Raw genomic sequence first — 12,048 nt, 5'->3', positions numbered from 1 at the left:
AGAGCGCCCGGGCTGGCGCCGAGGGAGGAGTGGGAGCCGAGAGCCGGCAGGCGCTGAGACTCCGGTAACCCGGGCTGGGCGGGGGAGAGGAAGGGGCGGGGCGGGGCGCCCCTCGGAGTGTGGAGTCGTGGTCGGACCCGGAACGGGAGCCCTAGAGACGCTCAGGACTCGCCGCTTCTCCCAGCAGGCTCCTGTCCGGCCCGGCGATGGAGTTTCCGGACCTCGGGGCTCACTGTTCCGAGCCAAGCTGTCAGCGCTTGGGTGAGGGCAGGGCAGGGCGGGAGAGGGCTTGGAACTGCAGGTGGAGCGAGACGGGTGGGCTCCGGGGCTGGAAGTACCAGGAAAGGGCGGGGCGCGAAGCCGGGGGCGGTGGCCGAGGGGGCGTGGCTAAGGAGATCGATCGTGGAGTCACGCAGGGTGCAGCGTGGGGCGCACCGGCGGTGTTTTCCTTCCCTGGCGAGGGCAGGACACCGAGGTCCCGCCGGGCCTGCAGTCTGACCCCCTCCCTGCAGATTTCCTGCCGCTCAAGTGCGATGCCTGCTCGGGCATCTTCTGCGCAGACCATGTGGCCTACGCCCAGCATCACTGTGCATCTGCTTACCAAAAGGTGAGGGGGCGATCCCGAGGGTGGAAGGGGGCGGATGGAGCGTGCACGCACAGCCCCCCGAGTCCGCTTGCCTCGCGCGTCCTCTCCGTGTTCTCCTTCCTAAGGCTCAGTCAGTGCTGGGGAATATTGTGTCTTCTTGTGCATTTGTCTGGGGGCATGTCCAGGTGCTTTCGGGACGAGGGAGTTGTTGCGCTGATTCCCACCCCCTTGACTGTAGGATATCCAGGTACCGGTATGCCCACTCTGTAACGTGCCGGTGCCTGTGGCCAGAGGGGAGGCCCCCGACCGCGCCGTGGGGGAGCACATTGACAGAGACTGTCGCTCGGATCCGGCACAGCAGAAACGGAAGGTGAGCGGGTGGGGGGGGGGGCGACCCTGCTGGGACGCCTGCGCGGCGGACTTCTGTAATGCGGGTGGGGTCTGAGCAGAGACAGAGTTTCCCCTTCCCCTCAGATCTTCACCAATAAGTGTGAGCGCCCCGGCTGCCGCCAGCGGGAGATGATGAAGCTGACCTGCGAGCGCTGTGGCCGAAACTTCTGCATCAAACACCGGCACCCACTGGACCATGACTGCTCTGCGGAGGGGCGCCCGACCAGCCGGGCAGGGTAACGGCCACCAAGTCCTCTATTTGCCTGTGGCACTGTCTCATCCTTTTAGAACAGACTCAGCCTCTGTCATTGCAAATTAGGAACCTTCAACCCTGTCCCCAGTGGCTGGGGGGGGTGTCTTTTAGCTCCCGGTGCATGTTTGTCCAGGCTGCAGAGCAAGTCCCTCCCTCCCCTGCCCCTGGGGGAAGCTCCTTCTTGGAGGTTTGCCAAGAGCGTCTCTTCCCTACAGACTGGCCGCCATCTCCAGGGCACAGGGCCTGGCCGCTTCTGCCAGCACCGTCCCCAGCCCGAGCCAGACCTGGCCTTCCTCTACTCCCAGCAGGTAGGCCCGCCCATTTCTCCTCCCCTCCCTTTCCCCTTCTCATCTCTGATCTCAGCCTCTTGAATGTCTGCCATAGAGCCACAACCCAGTCTCCATCCCGGACAGCCCCTCCAGTGGTTGCTTTGCAGAATGGCTTGGTGAGTTGGGCAGAGGTTGGATGGACAGGAGTCCCATGCAGTGCTTCAGCCCTAAGGAAACTGGTCTTGTCTCTCCCTTCGCAGAGTGAGGATGAGGCTCTGCAACGAGCCTTGGCATTGTCCCTGGCAGAGACCAAACCCCAGGTCCCCAGGTACCTCCTCTCTGCTGAAAGAGGGTGGGCCGTGGGCAAGGGCTGTTTGGAGGGAGGTGGGGCCGCTCTGACCCGATGCCAGGTCATAGTTAGGACACGAATACCCACCGTGTGAGGCTGCTATGGGGATGGAGAGGGTACCCAGAAGGGCTCAGCACTGTGGCGCTTGACATGAATTTTAGATGTCACTGTTCCTCGTCCCAGTTCTCAGGAGGAGGAAGACCTGGCTTTAGCACAGGCACTGTCAGCCAGTGAGGCAGAGTACCAGCGGCAGCAGGTGTGAGCCGGGGTGCAGATGGGGTCCTGCCCTGGAGGGAGGCAGAGGGGTGTGGGTGTGGGTGTGGGTGGCGCATGTGTGTGCTTGGGGGAGGGGGAGGGGGTCTTCTAAGGGGCGGTGGTTCTCCTTTTGCTTTCAGTGTGCCTCCAGCCCATGCTGAGCTCTGAACTGAGGGCTGTCCCCTCATCTCCTTGACTTCGCACCCTGTCTTCCCTTCTTCCCCTCTCCTTGCTCCAGGCGCAGAGCCGCAGCTTGAAGCCATCCAACTGCAGCCTGTGCTAGGGCCCTGGGCTTGGGGAGGGAGGCTCAGCTGAGGAGGACTGTGGCCCTCACATCTCTAGGGTACACAGGGAGAGGAGGCCCCGAGCGGCCTGGAGTGCACAGATAAGCAGGAGTGACAGATGGCCTCCAGGGAGCACCAGGCCCGTGGAGATAAGACTGCAGAAGGCCCTGCGAGCTCTCTGGCGGCAGGGGACAGCGGCGAGGAACCATTCCCTGGTCGGCCCCTCCACGGGCACTGAGCAGGCCCCACTCTCGGCCCCCTTCATGTCATCCCCCTAACCCCGGGGCTGCCCCGCTATGTAGTGGGCAGGGAGGGGCCTAGAAAGAATAAAGGATCTAAGCAGACAATAAGACATCCAAGTGCTGTGTTTCTTTCTCTTCTCCAGCCCCGAACAGAAAGTCTTGTTAAGAATGTTCACCTGGCTCCAGGGTGAGCCCACTGCGATGGCCCCCAGCACAAAGCCACAGTCACTGCACACGGGCCACACGTTTATTTCCCCCCAAAAGGTGCTTTTCTGAAAGGTCCCTCTCCCTCACCACTGCTAGCACCAAATCTCAAGACCAGGGTGACATAAGGCTGGGCAGAGGGGTCTATCTTATTCCCCTCTGAGTTAGCCTTCGGGAGAGGGGCCACACGCTTGTCACTGTGCCGTGGCCTGGGGCTCGCTGTCTTCAGAGGCTTCCTCCTGGCCCCGCTGCTGCAGCTGCCACATGTCTGCATACACCCCACCTCGGGACAGCAGAGCCTCGTGCCTAGGCAAGGAGGAAAAGCGTCAGCCCGACCACAGGCCTCCCCCAAGGCCTGGCCACCAGCCTGCAGAGGACGGGGAGTGGGCACGGGAGAAGATTCTGGAACTTCACCCGCTCTCCATGGAGCCCCCAATTCAGAAGCCCTGCCCTTTGCGTCCTGACTCTCTTACTGTCCTCTCTCCACGATGCAGCCGTCCTTGACGACAAGGATTTGGTCAGCATTGATGACGGTCGAGAGCCTGCAAAGCCAGAGATCGGTGTCCTGCTAACCCCTGGGAAACAGGCCACAGCGCCGGCTGCCCCCTCCTGTAGTCCCGTACCTGTGTGCCACGACGATGGTGGTGCGGTTGGCGCAGACTTTGGCCAGAGAAGCCTGGATGGCCCTCTCATTAGACGTATCCAGCGCTGACGTTGCCTATGGAGAGAGCCTGGGTAAAACGGCTCCTGCCTCGCACGACCCTCGAGGGAAGGAGGAGGCAGGCTGCCAGCTGAGACCTAACTGCTGGGCCTGACAGCTGTTGAGTGTCTAACACGGACTTGTGCTGTCTGTCCAGGTGGGAACTGGCGCCCAGCAGGGATGGTTCGGGCACACATGGGGCAGAGGTGTTGCGGGCAGGGGAAGGCTGCCCGAGGCATCACCTCGTCCAGCAAGATGATGTCCGGGGCCTTGAGAATGGTGCGGGCGATGGCGACGCGCTGCTTCTCGCCTCCACTCAGCTTCAGACCCCGCTCGCCCACCTGCGTCTCGTACCCTGGGGATAACGCCGGCCTCCCTCAGTCACGAGCAATAAACTTGGCTTCTGTGACCTGAGGGGCAGGGGCGCGGCGTCCGCAGAGGAGCTCACCTTCCGGGAAGCCCAGGATGGCGTCGTGGATGCCCGCGGCCTTGGCAGCAGCCTCCACCTCGTCGTCGTTGGCCGTGACGCGGCCGTAGCGGATGTTGTTGGCGATGGTGTCGTTGAAGAGGACCGTGTCCTGGGGCACGACTCCGATGTGGGAGCGCAGAGAGTTCTGGGTTACCTGAGGCCGAGAGACCGTGTGTGCTGCCTGTGAGATTCCTCCCAAGCCCGGCGGGGAGGCTGAGCTGGCAGCAAACACCAGGGATGAGAGGCCCCGGGGAAGAATCCTGTGGGCGCCACCGCAAATCCCGACTGGGTGGACAAATCACTCAACAGCTCTCTTTCTGCATCTACACGAAAATACACAGGGCTGGTGCTGTGGCACAGCGGGTTAGGCCGCCTCCTGCAACGCAGGCATCCCATATATTGGAGCGTTGGTTTGAATCCCAGCTGCTCTGTTTCTCAGGCAGCACCCTGCTAATGGGCCTGGGAAAGCAATGCAAGATGGCCCGAGTACTCGGGGCCCTGCCACCAACGTAGGAGAGCCGGATGGTGCTCCAGACTTCTGGCTTCTCCCTGGCCCAGTCCTTTGGGGCCGTTTGGGAAAGTGAAGCAGTGGATGGAAGGTCTGCCTCTCCTCTCTCTGCCACTCTTTCAAATAGATCAATCAATCTTAGAAAATCCGCCTTCTCTACGTGCTTCAGCTGAGTGCACCTTGCGCGGCACACACAAATCCTCACGGCTACACTGCTCCTGGGATAAGGGGGCTCACATGGTGTCAGGAACGGCTTCTACTCCCAGGACGCCCAGCCCCTGCCATTCTCCCACACCTGGACCCCTGAGTCTCCTCCCCAGGCACCTTACCTGGGAAATGTCCTGCCCATCTATTCGGATGCAGCCCGAGTTGATGTCATAGAAGCGAAAGAGCAGGCGCAGGACGGTGCTCTTCCCCGCGCCAGACGGGCCCACCTGGTGCATTGGAACCAGAGGGGGAAAGTCTCAGGCCCGCTGGCTTTGGGGGTTCTCTTCTGAAAGGCCACCAGCGGCCATTCCATCCTTTTGCCTGTCATACTGGGGCTCTGACCCCACAGCCTGGGTCGTGTGAGCCACCGTGGGCACCGAATGAGGGAAGCCTGCGGGGTCTGGGCTGAGGGGCAGGGTTTCCTCTCACCAAGGCCAGCGTCTGTCCAGGCATCACGGTGAAGGACACATCCTGCAGGGTCTCCCGGCTGCAAGGAAGGGTGGGCGTGGTCAGCAGGCCCCTCCCATCACCAGAGCTACAGGTGGACTCTGCCCTTCTCTGCCCAAGCTCTCTTCCAGGCACTGGTGGGCCAAAAAGCAGGCATTCAGGGCAGGGAGGCAGCGAGCAACTGGACGCCGAGAAGGGAAAATGCAGGCAGAGCGGGGAGCGCTCACCCGTCCGTGTAGCTGAAGTGCACGTTCTCAAACTCGATCCGGCCCTTGTGGAAGTGAAGGGGCCCCGCTCCAGGAAGGTCTTTCACCTGGGACAGTGCCACCAGTGTGCCTGGAATTACTGGCCTGGAAGCTTCCAGGCACAAGAAACACCCGGACCGCACACCCTGCCCTGGTCTTCACTCACTTCTGTCTCCTCCTTGAGCAGGTCGAACATGTTCTCCATGTCGATGAAGTTGGTCTGGATCATCCTGCAAGAAGGGTGCAGGTGGGGCTCTGCTGAGGAGCCGGGGAACAGCAAGGCACCCGGACAGGTGCGGGCCAGGGATCCGGTTACCTGTAGTAGGTGCCGAACCAGTTGAGGGGCATGTACAGCTGGATGATGTAGGTGCCGAACAGCACGAAGTCCCCGACCTGCGGAGACCCAGGGGAGCCCGTGGTGTCACTCACTGCAGGCTACGCTTCCTATCATCCTGCCCGCTTCCCACCCACGAGTCTGGGGGCCCACACGGAGATGCTGGGCCCCGCCTTGCTGCTCCCCCAAACTCTCTCTTCCCTGATTCGGCCTCACCTGCAGCTTCTGCTCACTGACGAAGTAGGCACACAGCAGGGAGCCCGTGAGGAGCCCGAGCCCGATCACCAGGTTCTGGGTCTGATTCAGCAAAACCAGCGAGGCGCTCGACTTCCACTCCAATTCCTGGGGCGATGACACAGGAGGGAGGAATGGCCCGGACATCCAGGCCGGCGCCCCCCAGCACCCGGGCGGTACCCCCAGGCCAGCTCACTGCTCTCAAGAGACTTCCAACTGGCACCCTCACCTGATACTTGATGATGGCCTCGCGATAGCGTTCCACTTCGTAACTCTCGGCGTTGTAATACTTCACCTGAAGGGAGTTCAAACTCAGGGTCCGACCAAAGCAGAGCATGTGCACTGGGCTGGCTCCCTCCAAACACCCAACCCCTCCTCGATGTCAGGCCTTGCACACAAACATTGCCGATGCCCGCTGAGCCCAGGCCACACTCCTCCATGCCTCCAGGCCTCCCTACCGTCTCAAAGTTCAGCAGAGAGTCCACTGCACGTGCGCGGGTGGCGTTCTCCTGTGTGTTCATACTACGCCGGAACTTGGCTCTCCATTCAGTGACCACAATGGTCAGGACTGGTGGAAAGTTGACAGGAGGGGGCAGAGTAAGACCCCATTCCTGACAGCGGAGGCCAGAGTGACTGTCCACTCCCTGCCATACACAAGCTAAGCCTCCACTAGGGCCCAGGGACTCAGCCTTAAGCTCGCTGGGAGAACAGGCCGTGCCCGAGACATCGACACAAAGCCACGTGGGTACAGAAAGTCTTTGGCGAACAAACCAACCAAGGGGAGCCACGGCTTCCTATGCAAATGAGGTTCCTTCCCGCCCTGCAGCCACAGCGGGGACTTAACGTGACAAGGATGCCCTGCCCTGACCCTCCATCCAGGTTAAGCCAAGATTCGACCTGACACAGGACAAGACCCTCTCGTCACAGGGGGATCAGCAGGTGCCTCTTCAGGCTCACAGATCTGCAGCCTCGCAGGTGGGGCAGCCGGGTGGAGCGGGGTTCCTGCCTACGGGAGCCCCTCTGGAGTTCAGGGGGGCACTCACAGAGGTAGAGGCTCATGCACAGGAACACGATGAGGCCAAACCAGGCGTTGAAGAACATGCTGAAGTAGATGATGCCAATGATGATGTCCGCCAGCGTGGGTAAGATGTTGAACACCAGGTAGCTGAGAGGGCGAGTCAAGCAGAGAAGGGTTTGAGGGCTTAGCTCCAGCAACCCTACCTCCAGGAGCTTCGTGTAGTGTTTCGTCTTTGACAAAAATCAGCAGCAAGTTGGAATTGATCTAAATACCACTCAACAGGTGGATGGCTAAGTAAACCAGAGCACGCCCAAACTGCAGGTTTCTCAGCATCAGGTGTAACAAACGAGGGAAATCCCCGGGCACGGAGGAAACCCAAGCTCCACAAGGTCCTTTGCTGGAGCAACTCTGGGCCAACACCTATGTCACAGCATCATTCTCTTTTAGGGACAGCCACCCCAACATCCCATCAGTCCTGCGCTTCTGCACAGATCTCTGTAAAAATGCGAAAAGGCAGAACTCAACACGCTAAACAGGTTGGGCAGCTCAGAAGTGAGTTGAGTTCAAAAGAGGTTTGTTCAGTCTGTGGGTACCTGAGTTGTTATGACAGCCTAGGAACGCTAATCCTATAATTAAAGGGGGAAAAAAAAAAAAAACAAGGCTTGGGGGGCAGCTGCTTAGGCTGGGTCTATGCTGCTTCTCCTGACAGTAAGCCCCACCCCTCCCGCCCCCACCGGCACTGTACCTGAGCAGCCCAGTGACACTGGACGTGCCCCGGTCCACGATTCGCAGCACCTCCCCTGTGCGGCGCGCCAGGTGCCAGCGCAGCGAGAGCTCGTGCAGGTGGGAGAAGAGGTGCAGCTCCACCCGCCGCGAGGTGAACTGCTGCACGCGGATCCACAGGAAGGTGCGCAGGTTGCTCACGAAGCCTGGGGGAAGTCAGGGGAGGCCTCAGCGGGGGCAGGGGGGCTGAGAGACCCAGAGACCAGTGGCCCGGCACTTGGATGAGAAAGCTCTAAGGGCATGGAGATGCCTGGGGGAGGAACGCCTGCAAAGGACGACGGCGATGCCCGAGAGAGGGGGCCCGAGGCCAAGCAGGGTGACTGCTGTCCCTCGTACCTGTACTGCCGGTGCCACCCCCCTGGAGGAACTTGAGAAAGACGTAGGTGATGACCGTCCAGGTCAGGGAGCTCCAAGGGGCCTTGTTGGTCAGCAAGTTCACTGTGGAGAACACGAGTCAGAGTCTGCCTACTGCCCCCAGGATTCTCTTCGGGCTTCAGCCACAGCCTCTTTCTGACTGCCCCACTCTCCGTCCCACTCCCTAGGGAAGGGCGCCTCAGCCTCCAGCGGGCTGAGCTGGCCCCCTCCTGCCGCTCACCAATGTCCCTATAGAAGATGGGGACCAACACATTGAGTGCCCGGTCCAAGCCCATGAGCCCCAGACAGATCAGCACAACCAGCTGCAGAGCGGGGCTCCCTCGAGGCCACAGGTAGCCACTCAGTAGGCGCAGCTTCCTGCCGAGGTCTCGCCAGGTAGACTGCTGGTCTGTGGACCGAACCTGGCATGATGAGAGACACAGGGGAAGGGCGCTCGGAAGGGCGGAGGTGCACCAGCCGGGACCCCTCTAGGGAAGAATGCGTGGTGCTCCAGCTGTGACCCTTCAAACCCACCGGGGAGCTCTAACAGGTCACAAACTGAGCTTGGACAGGGAAGTCATCACGGTGCGGGGAAGGAAAGATGACAGGCGGTGAAGTGAACAGAGGCCAGGACTCAAACTGAGGCTTACCTGGCTCCTTTCTGTGTCTTGGTCCTCATCATGAACTTGCAAGGTGTAGGACAGGGGACGGAGTCCGGGGGCCCACAGCCCCAGGACAAACAGTCCTCCGGACACCACATACCGTAGTACCCACAGGCCAAACTGAACCTAGAATCAAACAAGTGTGGGTAGGAGATCATCGAGGGCCCAAATCCCACCGTACAGTATTCAGAGACTTGAGTACTTGAAGTCCTCAGGGGCCCAACTCCTAACAGGCTTAAAAAAAAAAAAACCAACCAAACAAAAATAAACACATACCACCTACAGTGACTCAGCACACACCCGCCCCACCAGCTGGTGACAGCCCCACCCTTCTTCCTTTTCTTGGAGAACCGGGACAAACGGACATGCACTATTCTTCCCCAGCCCTGCCCTCAGTGCCTCCCCTCACCCCGCGAGGCCTCTCACCTGCTGGTCCAAGTTCGCCCTTGCCCACCACCACTGCGGGCTGTTCCAAGACACCAGAGCCAAGTTCTCAGCAGCAAACGCCACAGACCAGAGGAGCAGGAGACCCGGGCTGTGCCTGAACTTGATCCAGATGCCCATGGCCAGACTGTGCCGTGCCTGGCTCCGTTCCACCACAAGCAGCCACAGGCCACAGGCGCTGGCCACACTTTGCAGTATGGAGGCTAGCAGTACATAGCTTGGCAGCGGGGCCCCCCGGGCTGTACCCATCCGGCCAAAAAGGCCGGCCAGGGGCAGCGCCACCTGGAGCGTGGCCAGCAGCAGCTGAAATATGTAAGGAGCAACGCGAGGGCCGGCGCCCCAGGACAGCGCGTCAGCGCCGGCGGGCCGCTCCCGGCGCTTGCAGGGAAGGGCCAGCACCAAGGCCAGAGCCCCCAGGGCCAGCAGCGTGGAGGGCACGAGCGTGAAGAAGAAGCAGGGACTCAGGCCGTCCTGCGCCCAGGCCGGACCCACGGGCCCTTCGGCCTCGCAGTAGTTGCCTACAGCCACCATGGTCAGGCGTGGCAGCAGGCAGAGACGGCGAGCGCTGAGGGACCGGAGACAGGGACCGGTGGCTCTGGGAAGGGCACGGATGCCAGCGTGCCTCGGGTCATAGATCCGCCGGGCCCTAAGCCGCTGGGGTCGCGAGGAGGAACGCACGTGGACCCGGCCACACCGCCCACTCGCCTCGCGCACGCGCCGCCGTCACGCACCCACGCACGGCACGTACGCCGCCTCCGATTTTTCCCCCCTCGCTCGCGGCCCGGGCCCCTCCGGCCAAATCCAGGCCCGCAGGAATGAATGTTCGGCGTTCGACTTGCTCTGCCCTCTACGCTGGCCGCCCCGCCCGCCAGGCCCGCCCCAGCCCCTACTCAGGGTCCCCATTGGCCGAATGTCTCCAAGGGGGCGGGAGAATCCCGCACGTGAGGAAGGCCGGCTTGAGGGGCTGAGCCGGCTTGGTCACGTGCTCGGGGCGGGAAATCCAACCGCAAGACCGGCCAGGGACTTCCACCTCCACTGAAGCGGGGGTCGGAGATGGCCTTGCACCAGCTGGCCGCTTGGTATGCCCAGGAGCTGGCATGCTCCTATTTTCCTGGATTCCTGCCCCATCCCCAGGCACCTGGAGGGACTCACATGCACCCCACTCTCACTCCCAAGGTCCTGAGTGACTCAAAAAGCCGTGCGACCCGGTCAAAGTCCCTTCTTTATTGAGGGTTATCAAGCTGTACACGGTTCCCACCCCACTCGCAGTTCACTGTCCCCTCAGTGCACCAGGGCTGGACAGGGAGTAGGTCAGAGGGTAGGAGCTGAGTCCCAGCATGCAACGCGGTAGCCCAAAGCCTGGGCGACGCCCCTGCATCCCCTGCGAGATGACTGCGGGATGTGGGCCAGAGCTTTTCCTGCTGGGTTGTAGACAGCCGAGGTGGCGCTCTAGCCCTGTCCATCCCACGTGCGGGTGGCGAGGGGCACGGCAAGCAGCATTGGGGGCCCAGGAAGGCCTCGGTCTCCCAGGGGCCCATCCTGGAAGTTGGAGAGGGCAGCAAGGAATTCCCATCGTGCTCCTGCGATTTGGAAGCCTTCCTTCTTAGTGTCAAAGGTGGTGAGAGGGGAGCTGGAGCTAGGGCCTCCACCCCAACGGCGACGGGCGAACAGAGGGGAGCAAGCAGCACACACATGCCGTGATGTGCAGGAAGCAAGAGAGGTGAGCTGGCTGCAGCACTGGGCGAGAACTGGGGTGAGGTAAGGGCCACAGCCTGAGCTGCTCATCTACGCAGGGTGGGGCGCCCTGCTCCACAGTTGGCACAGCTTCGCCCTGGTTGGCAGCTTCTGTGGTGGGCAGCTCCCTGGAGACTTGCGGGGGTGGGTGCAAAGGTGGCAGTACTGGGGCTGGGGACCAGTTTCTAGCACCACACTCTGAGCCAAGGGGGTCCCGGGGCTGAGGCTAGACTCGCGCGTGCCCCTGGTTCCTAGGCCCCAACTTCCTCTCCTGGGGCTGTGGCAGGCCCACCGTTGGCACCTCCCTTGGCCAGGCACGGACACACAAACACCACACACGTGGAGCCAGGCAACACTCAGAGGACTTCCCGTGGCAGGCGGATGGGACCGCAGGGCAGCAGTGGCCTCCATCCTGGGGCACAGGGACCTTCCTCGGCTTTGTCTATACCTGAGGAGAGAAGACCGATGGTAATGGAGAGCAGCCCTCGGCAGTCCGCGTGTCCCATGGAAACCCAGAAATAAAGGAAAAGGATGCATGAGTCCCATCCTCCTTGTGTCCTGCGACTGTGACACCAAGGTGCAGATAGTTATCTGGAGCTAGAAAGAAGAATTCTTTCTGTACCTCTGCCTGGCAGTGTTCAGGGGGCTGCTTCCGCCTGAGGGCGGCTTTGTTGTCGTGTTTCCGGATTCTCTTCCCCTGTTCCGTAAATTCTTGGTCTTACCTGTTCTTATTCCGTGGCATATGCCATATAAGCAGTTAACCCTGATGCAGCCAAGTACAACCTTCGTAAATTCTAAAAGGCTATTACCACCTGCCCATGCTCTGTTCTCGGGGCTCCTCCAAATAGCATTAAAATGCGGGCTTCTGCAACGACCACTTTCCAACAGGGAGCGCCCACGCCCGCACTGGGTACCACCTGCGTGGGGAGTTTGGGAACAAGTGCAGGGCATGGTGTGTCCACTCTGCGTTTTCATTGGCAGTTACCCCTCAGAGCCCTGTCCACAGATGCAGGTTGTCAGGGAGGAGAGATGAGGAAGCTACGTTCATTTCTGGCGAGTTAAGACTTGGGGAGTGTT

At 61.2% G+C, this 12,048-nt stretch overlaps 3 protein-coding genes across 21 annotated transcripts in view; 1 reads left to right on the top strand and 2 right to left on the bottom strand.

Moving 5' to 3' along the window:
* On the top strand, positions 1 to 2,738 carry ZFAND2B (zinc finger AN1-type containing 2B). 11 transcript variants are annotated; one of them, XM_008259190.5, is made up of 10 exons: positions 1 to 64; positions 188 to 261; positions 513 to 607; positions 825 to 956; positions 1,061 to 1,212; positions 1,445 to 1,537; positions 1,614 to 1,674; positions 1,759 to 1,826; positions 2,031 to 2,103; positions 2,445 to 2,738. In XM_008259190.5, exons 2-10 carry the CDS (start codon positions 207 to 209, stop codon positions 2,499 to 2,501), a joined length of 786 nt encoding a protein of 261 aa, XP_008257412.1. In that variant the 5' UTR covers positions 1 to 64; positions 188 to 206; the 3' UTR covers positions 2,502 to 2,738. The 11 variants fall into 11 exon arrangements, with proteins under 11 accessions (XP_008257412.1, XP_002712532.1, XP_008257414.1 ...); XM_002712486.6 differs by having other exon boundaries at positions 2,341 to 2,738; XM_008259192.5 differs by having other exon boundaries at positions 2,243 to 2,738.
* Positions 2,739 to 2,861: 123 nt separating this feature from the next.
* ABCB6 (ATP binding cassette subfamily B member 6 (LAN blood group)) lies at positions 2,862 to 10,107 on the bottom strand. Its single transcript, XM_008259198.5, has 19 exons — positions 9,220 to 10,107; positions 8,782 to 8,919; positions 8,373 to 8,553; positions 8,114 to 8,215; positions 7,740 to 7,923; positions 7,020 to 7,141; positions 6,435 to 6,544; positions 6,206 to 6,271; positions 5,959 to 6,084; positions 5,725 to 5,801; positions 5,575 to 5,638; positions 5,391 to 5,476; positions 5,146 to 5,203; positions 4,839 to 4,943; positions 3,981 to 4,155; positions 3,775 to 3,887; positions 3,456 to 3,550; positions 3,306 to 3,374; positions 2,862 to 3,138 (listed from the first exon to the last, which is right to left on the bottom strand). The coding sequence occupies exons 1-19, from the start codon at positions 9,766 to 9,768 to the stop codon at positions 3,027 to 3,029; spliced, it is 2,532 nt and encodes an 843-aa protein (XP_008257420.4). The 5' UTR covers positions 9,769 to 10,107; the 3' UTR covers positions 2,862 to 3,026.
* A 334-nt stretch (positions 10,108 to 10,441) lies between these two features.
* ATG9A (autophagy related 9A) overlaps positions 10,442 to 12,048 on the bottom strand; it is a 9,816-nt gene continuing 8,209 nt past the window's right edge. For all 9 annotated transcript variants that reach the window (XR_016231865.1, XR_016231866.1, XM_008259201.5 and 6 more), the window contains one exon: positions 10,442 to 11,419. Coding sequence is in view for 7 of the 9 variants with exons in the window: in XM_008259201.5 (XP_008257423.1) it covers positions 11,414 to 11,419 (6 nt within the window). In the remaining 2 variants the exon portion in view is untranslated. The remainder of the gene's footprint in view (positions 11,420 to 12,048) is intronic.

The sequence above is a fragment of the Oryctolagus cuniculus genome, chromosome 3 (assembly GCF_051225735.1).
Source record: "Oryctolagus cuniculus isolate XC-2025 breed Fujian yellow rabbit chromosome 3, ASM5122573v1, whole genome shotgun sequence".
Taxonomy (NCBI): domain Eukaryota; kingdom Metazoa; phylum Chordata; class Mammalia; order Lagomorpha; family Leporidae; genus Oryctolagus; species Oryctolagus cuniculus.
This window is presented reverse-complemented; position numbering and strand designations above follow the sequence as displayed.

Excerpts from the sequence above, each read along its gene's own strand:
- ZFAND2B (XM_008259190.5), top strand. The coding sequence starts at position 207 with ATGGAGTTTCCGGACCTCGGGGCTCACTGTTCCGAGCCAAGCTGTCAG. Across the intron at positions 1,213-1,444 it reads CGCCCGACCAGCCGGGCAGG|ACTGGCCGCCATCTCCAGGG; the intron begins GTAACGGCCACC and ends TCTTCCCTACAG. Across the intron at positions 1,827-2,030 it reads ACCAAACCCCAGGTCCCCAG|TTCTCAGGAGGAGGAAGACC; the intron begins GTACCTCCTCTC and ends TCCTCGTCCCAG.
- ABCB6 (XM_008259198.5), bottom strand. The coding sequence starts at position 9,768 with ATGGTGGCTGTAGGCAACTACTGCGAGGCCGAAGGGCCCGTGGGTCCG. Across the intron at positions 8,216-8,372 it reads CATCTTCTATAGGGACATTG|TGAACTTGCTGACCAACAAG; the intron begins GTGAGCGGCAGG and ends TGTTCTCCACAG. Across the intron at positions 4,156-4,838 it reads ATGGGCAGGACATTTCCCAG|GTAACCCAGAACTCTCTGCG; the intron begins GTAAGGTGCCTG and ends TCTCGGCCTCAG.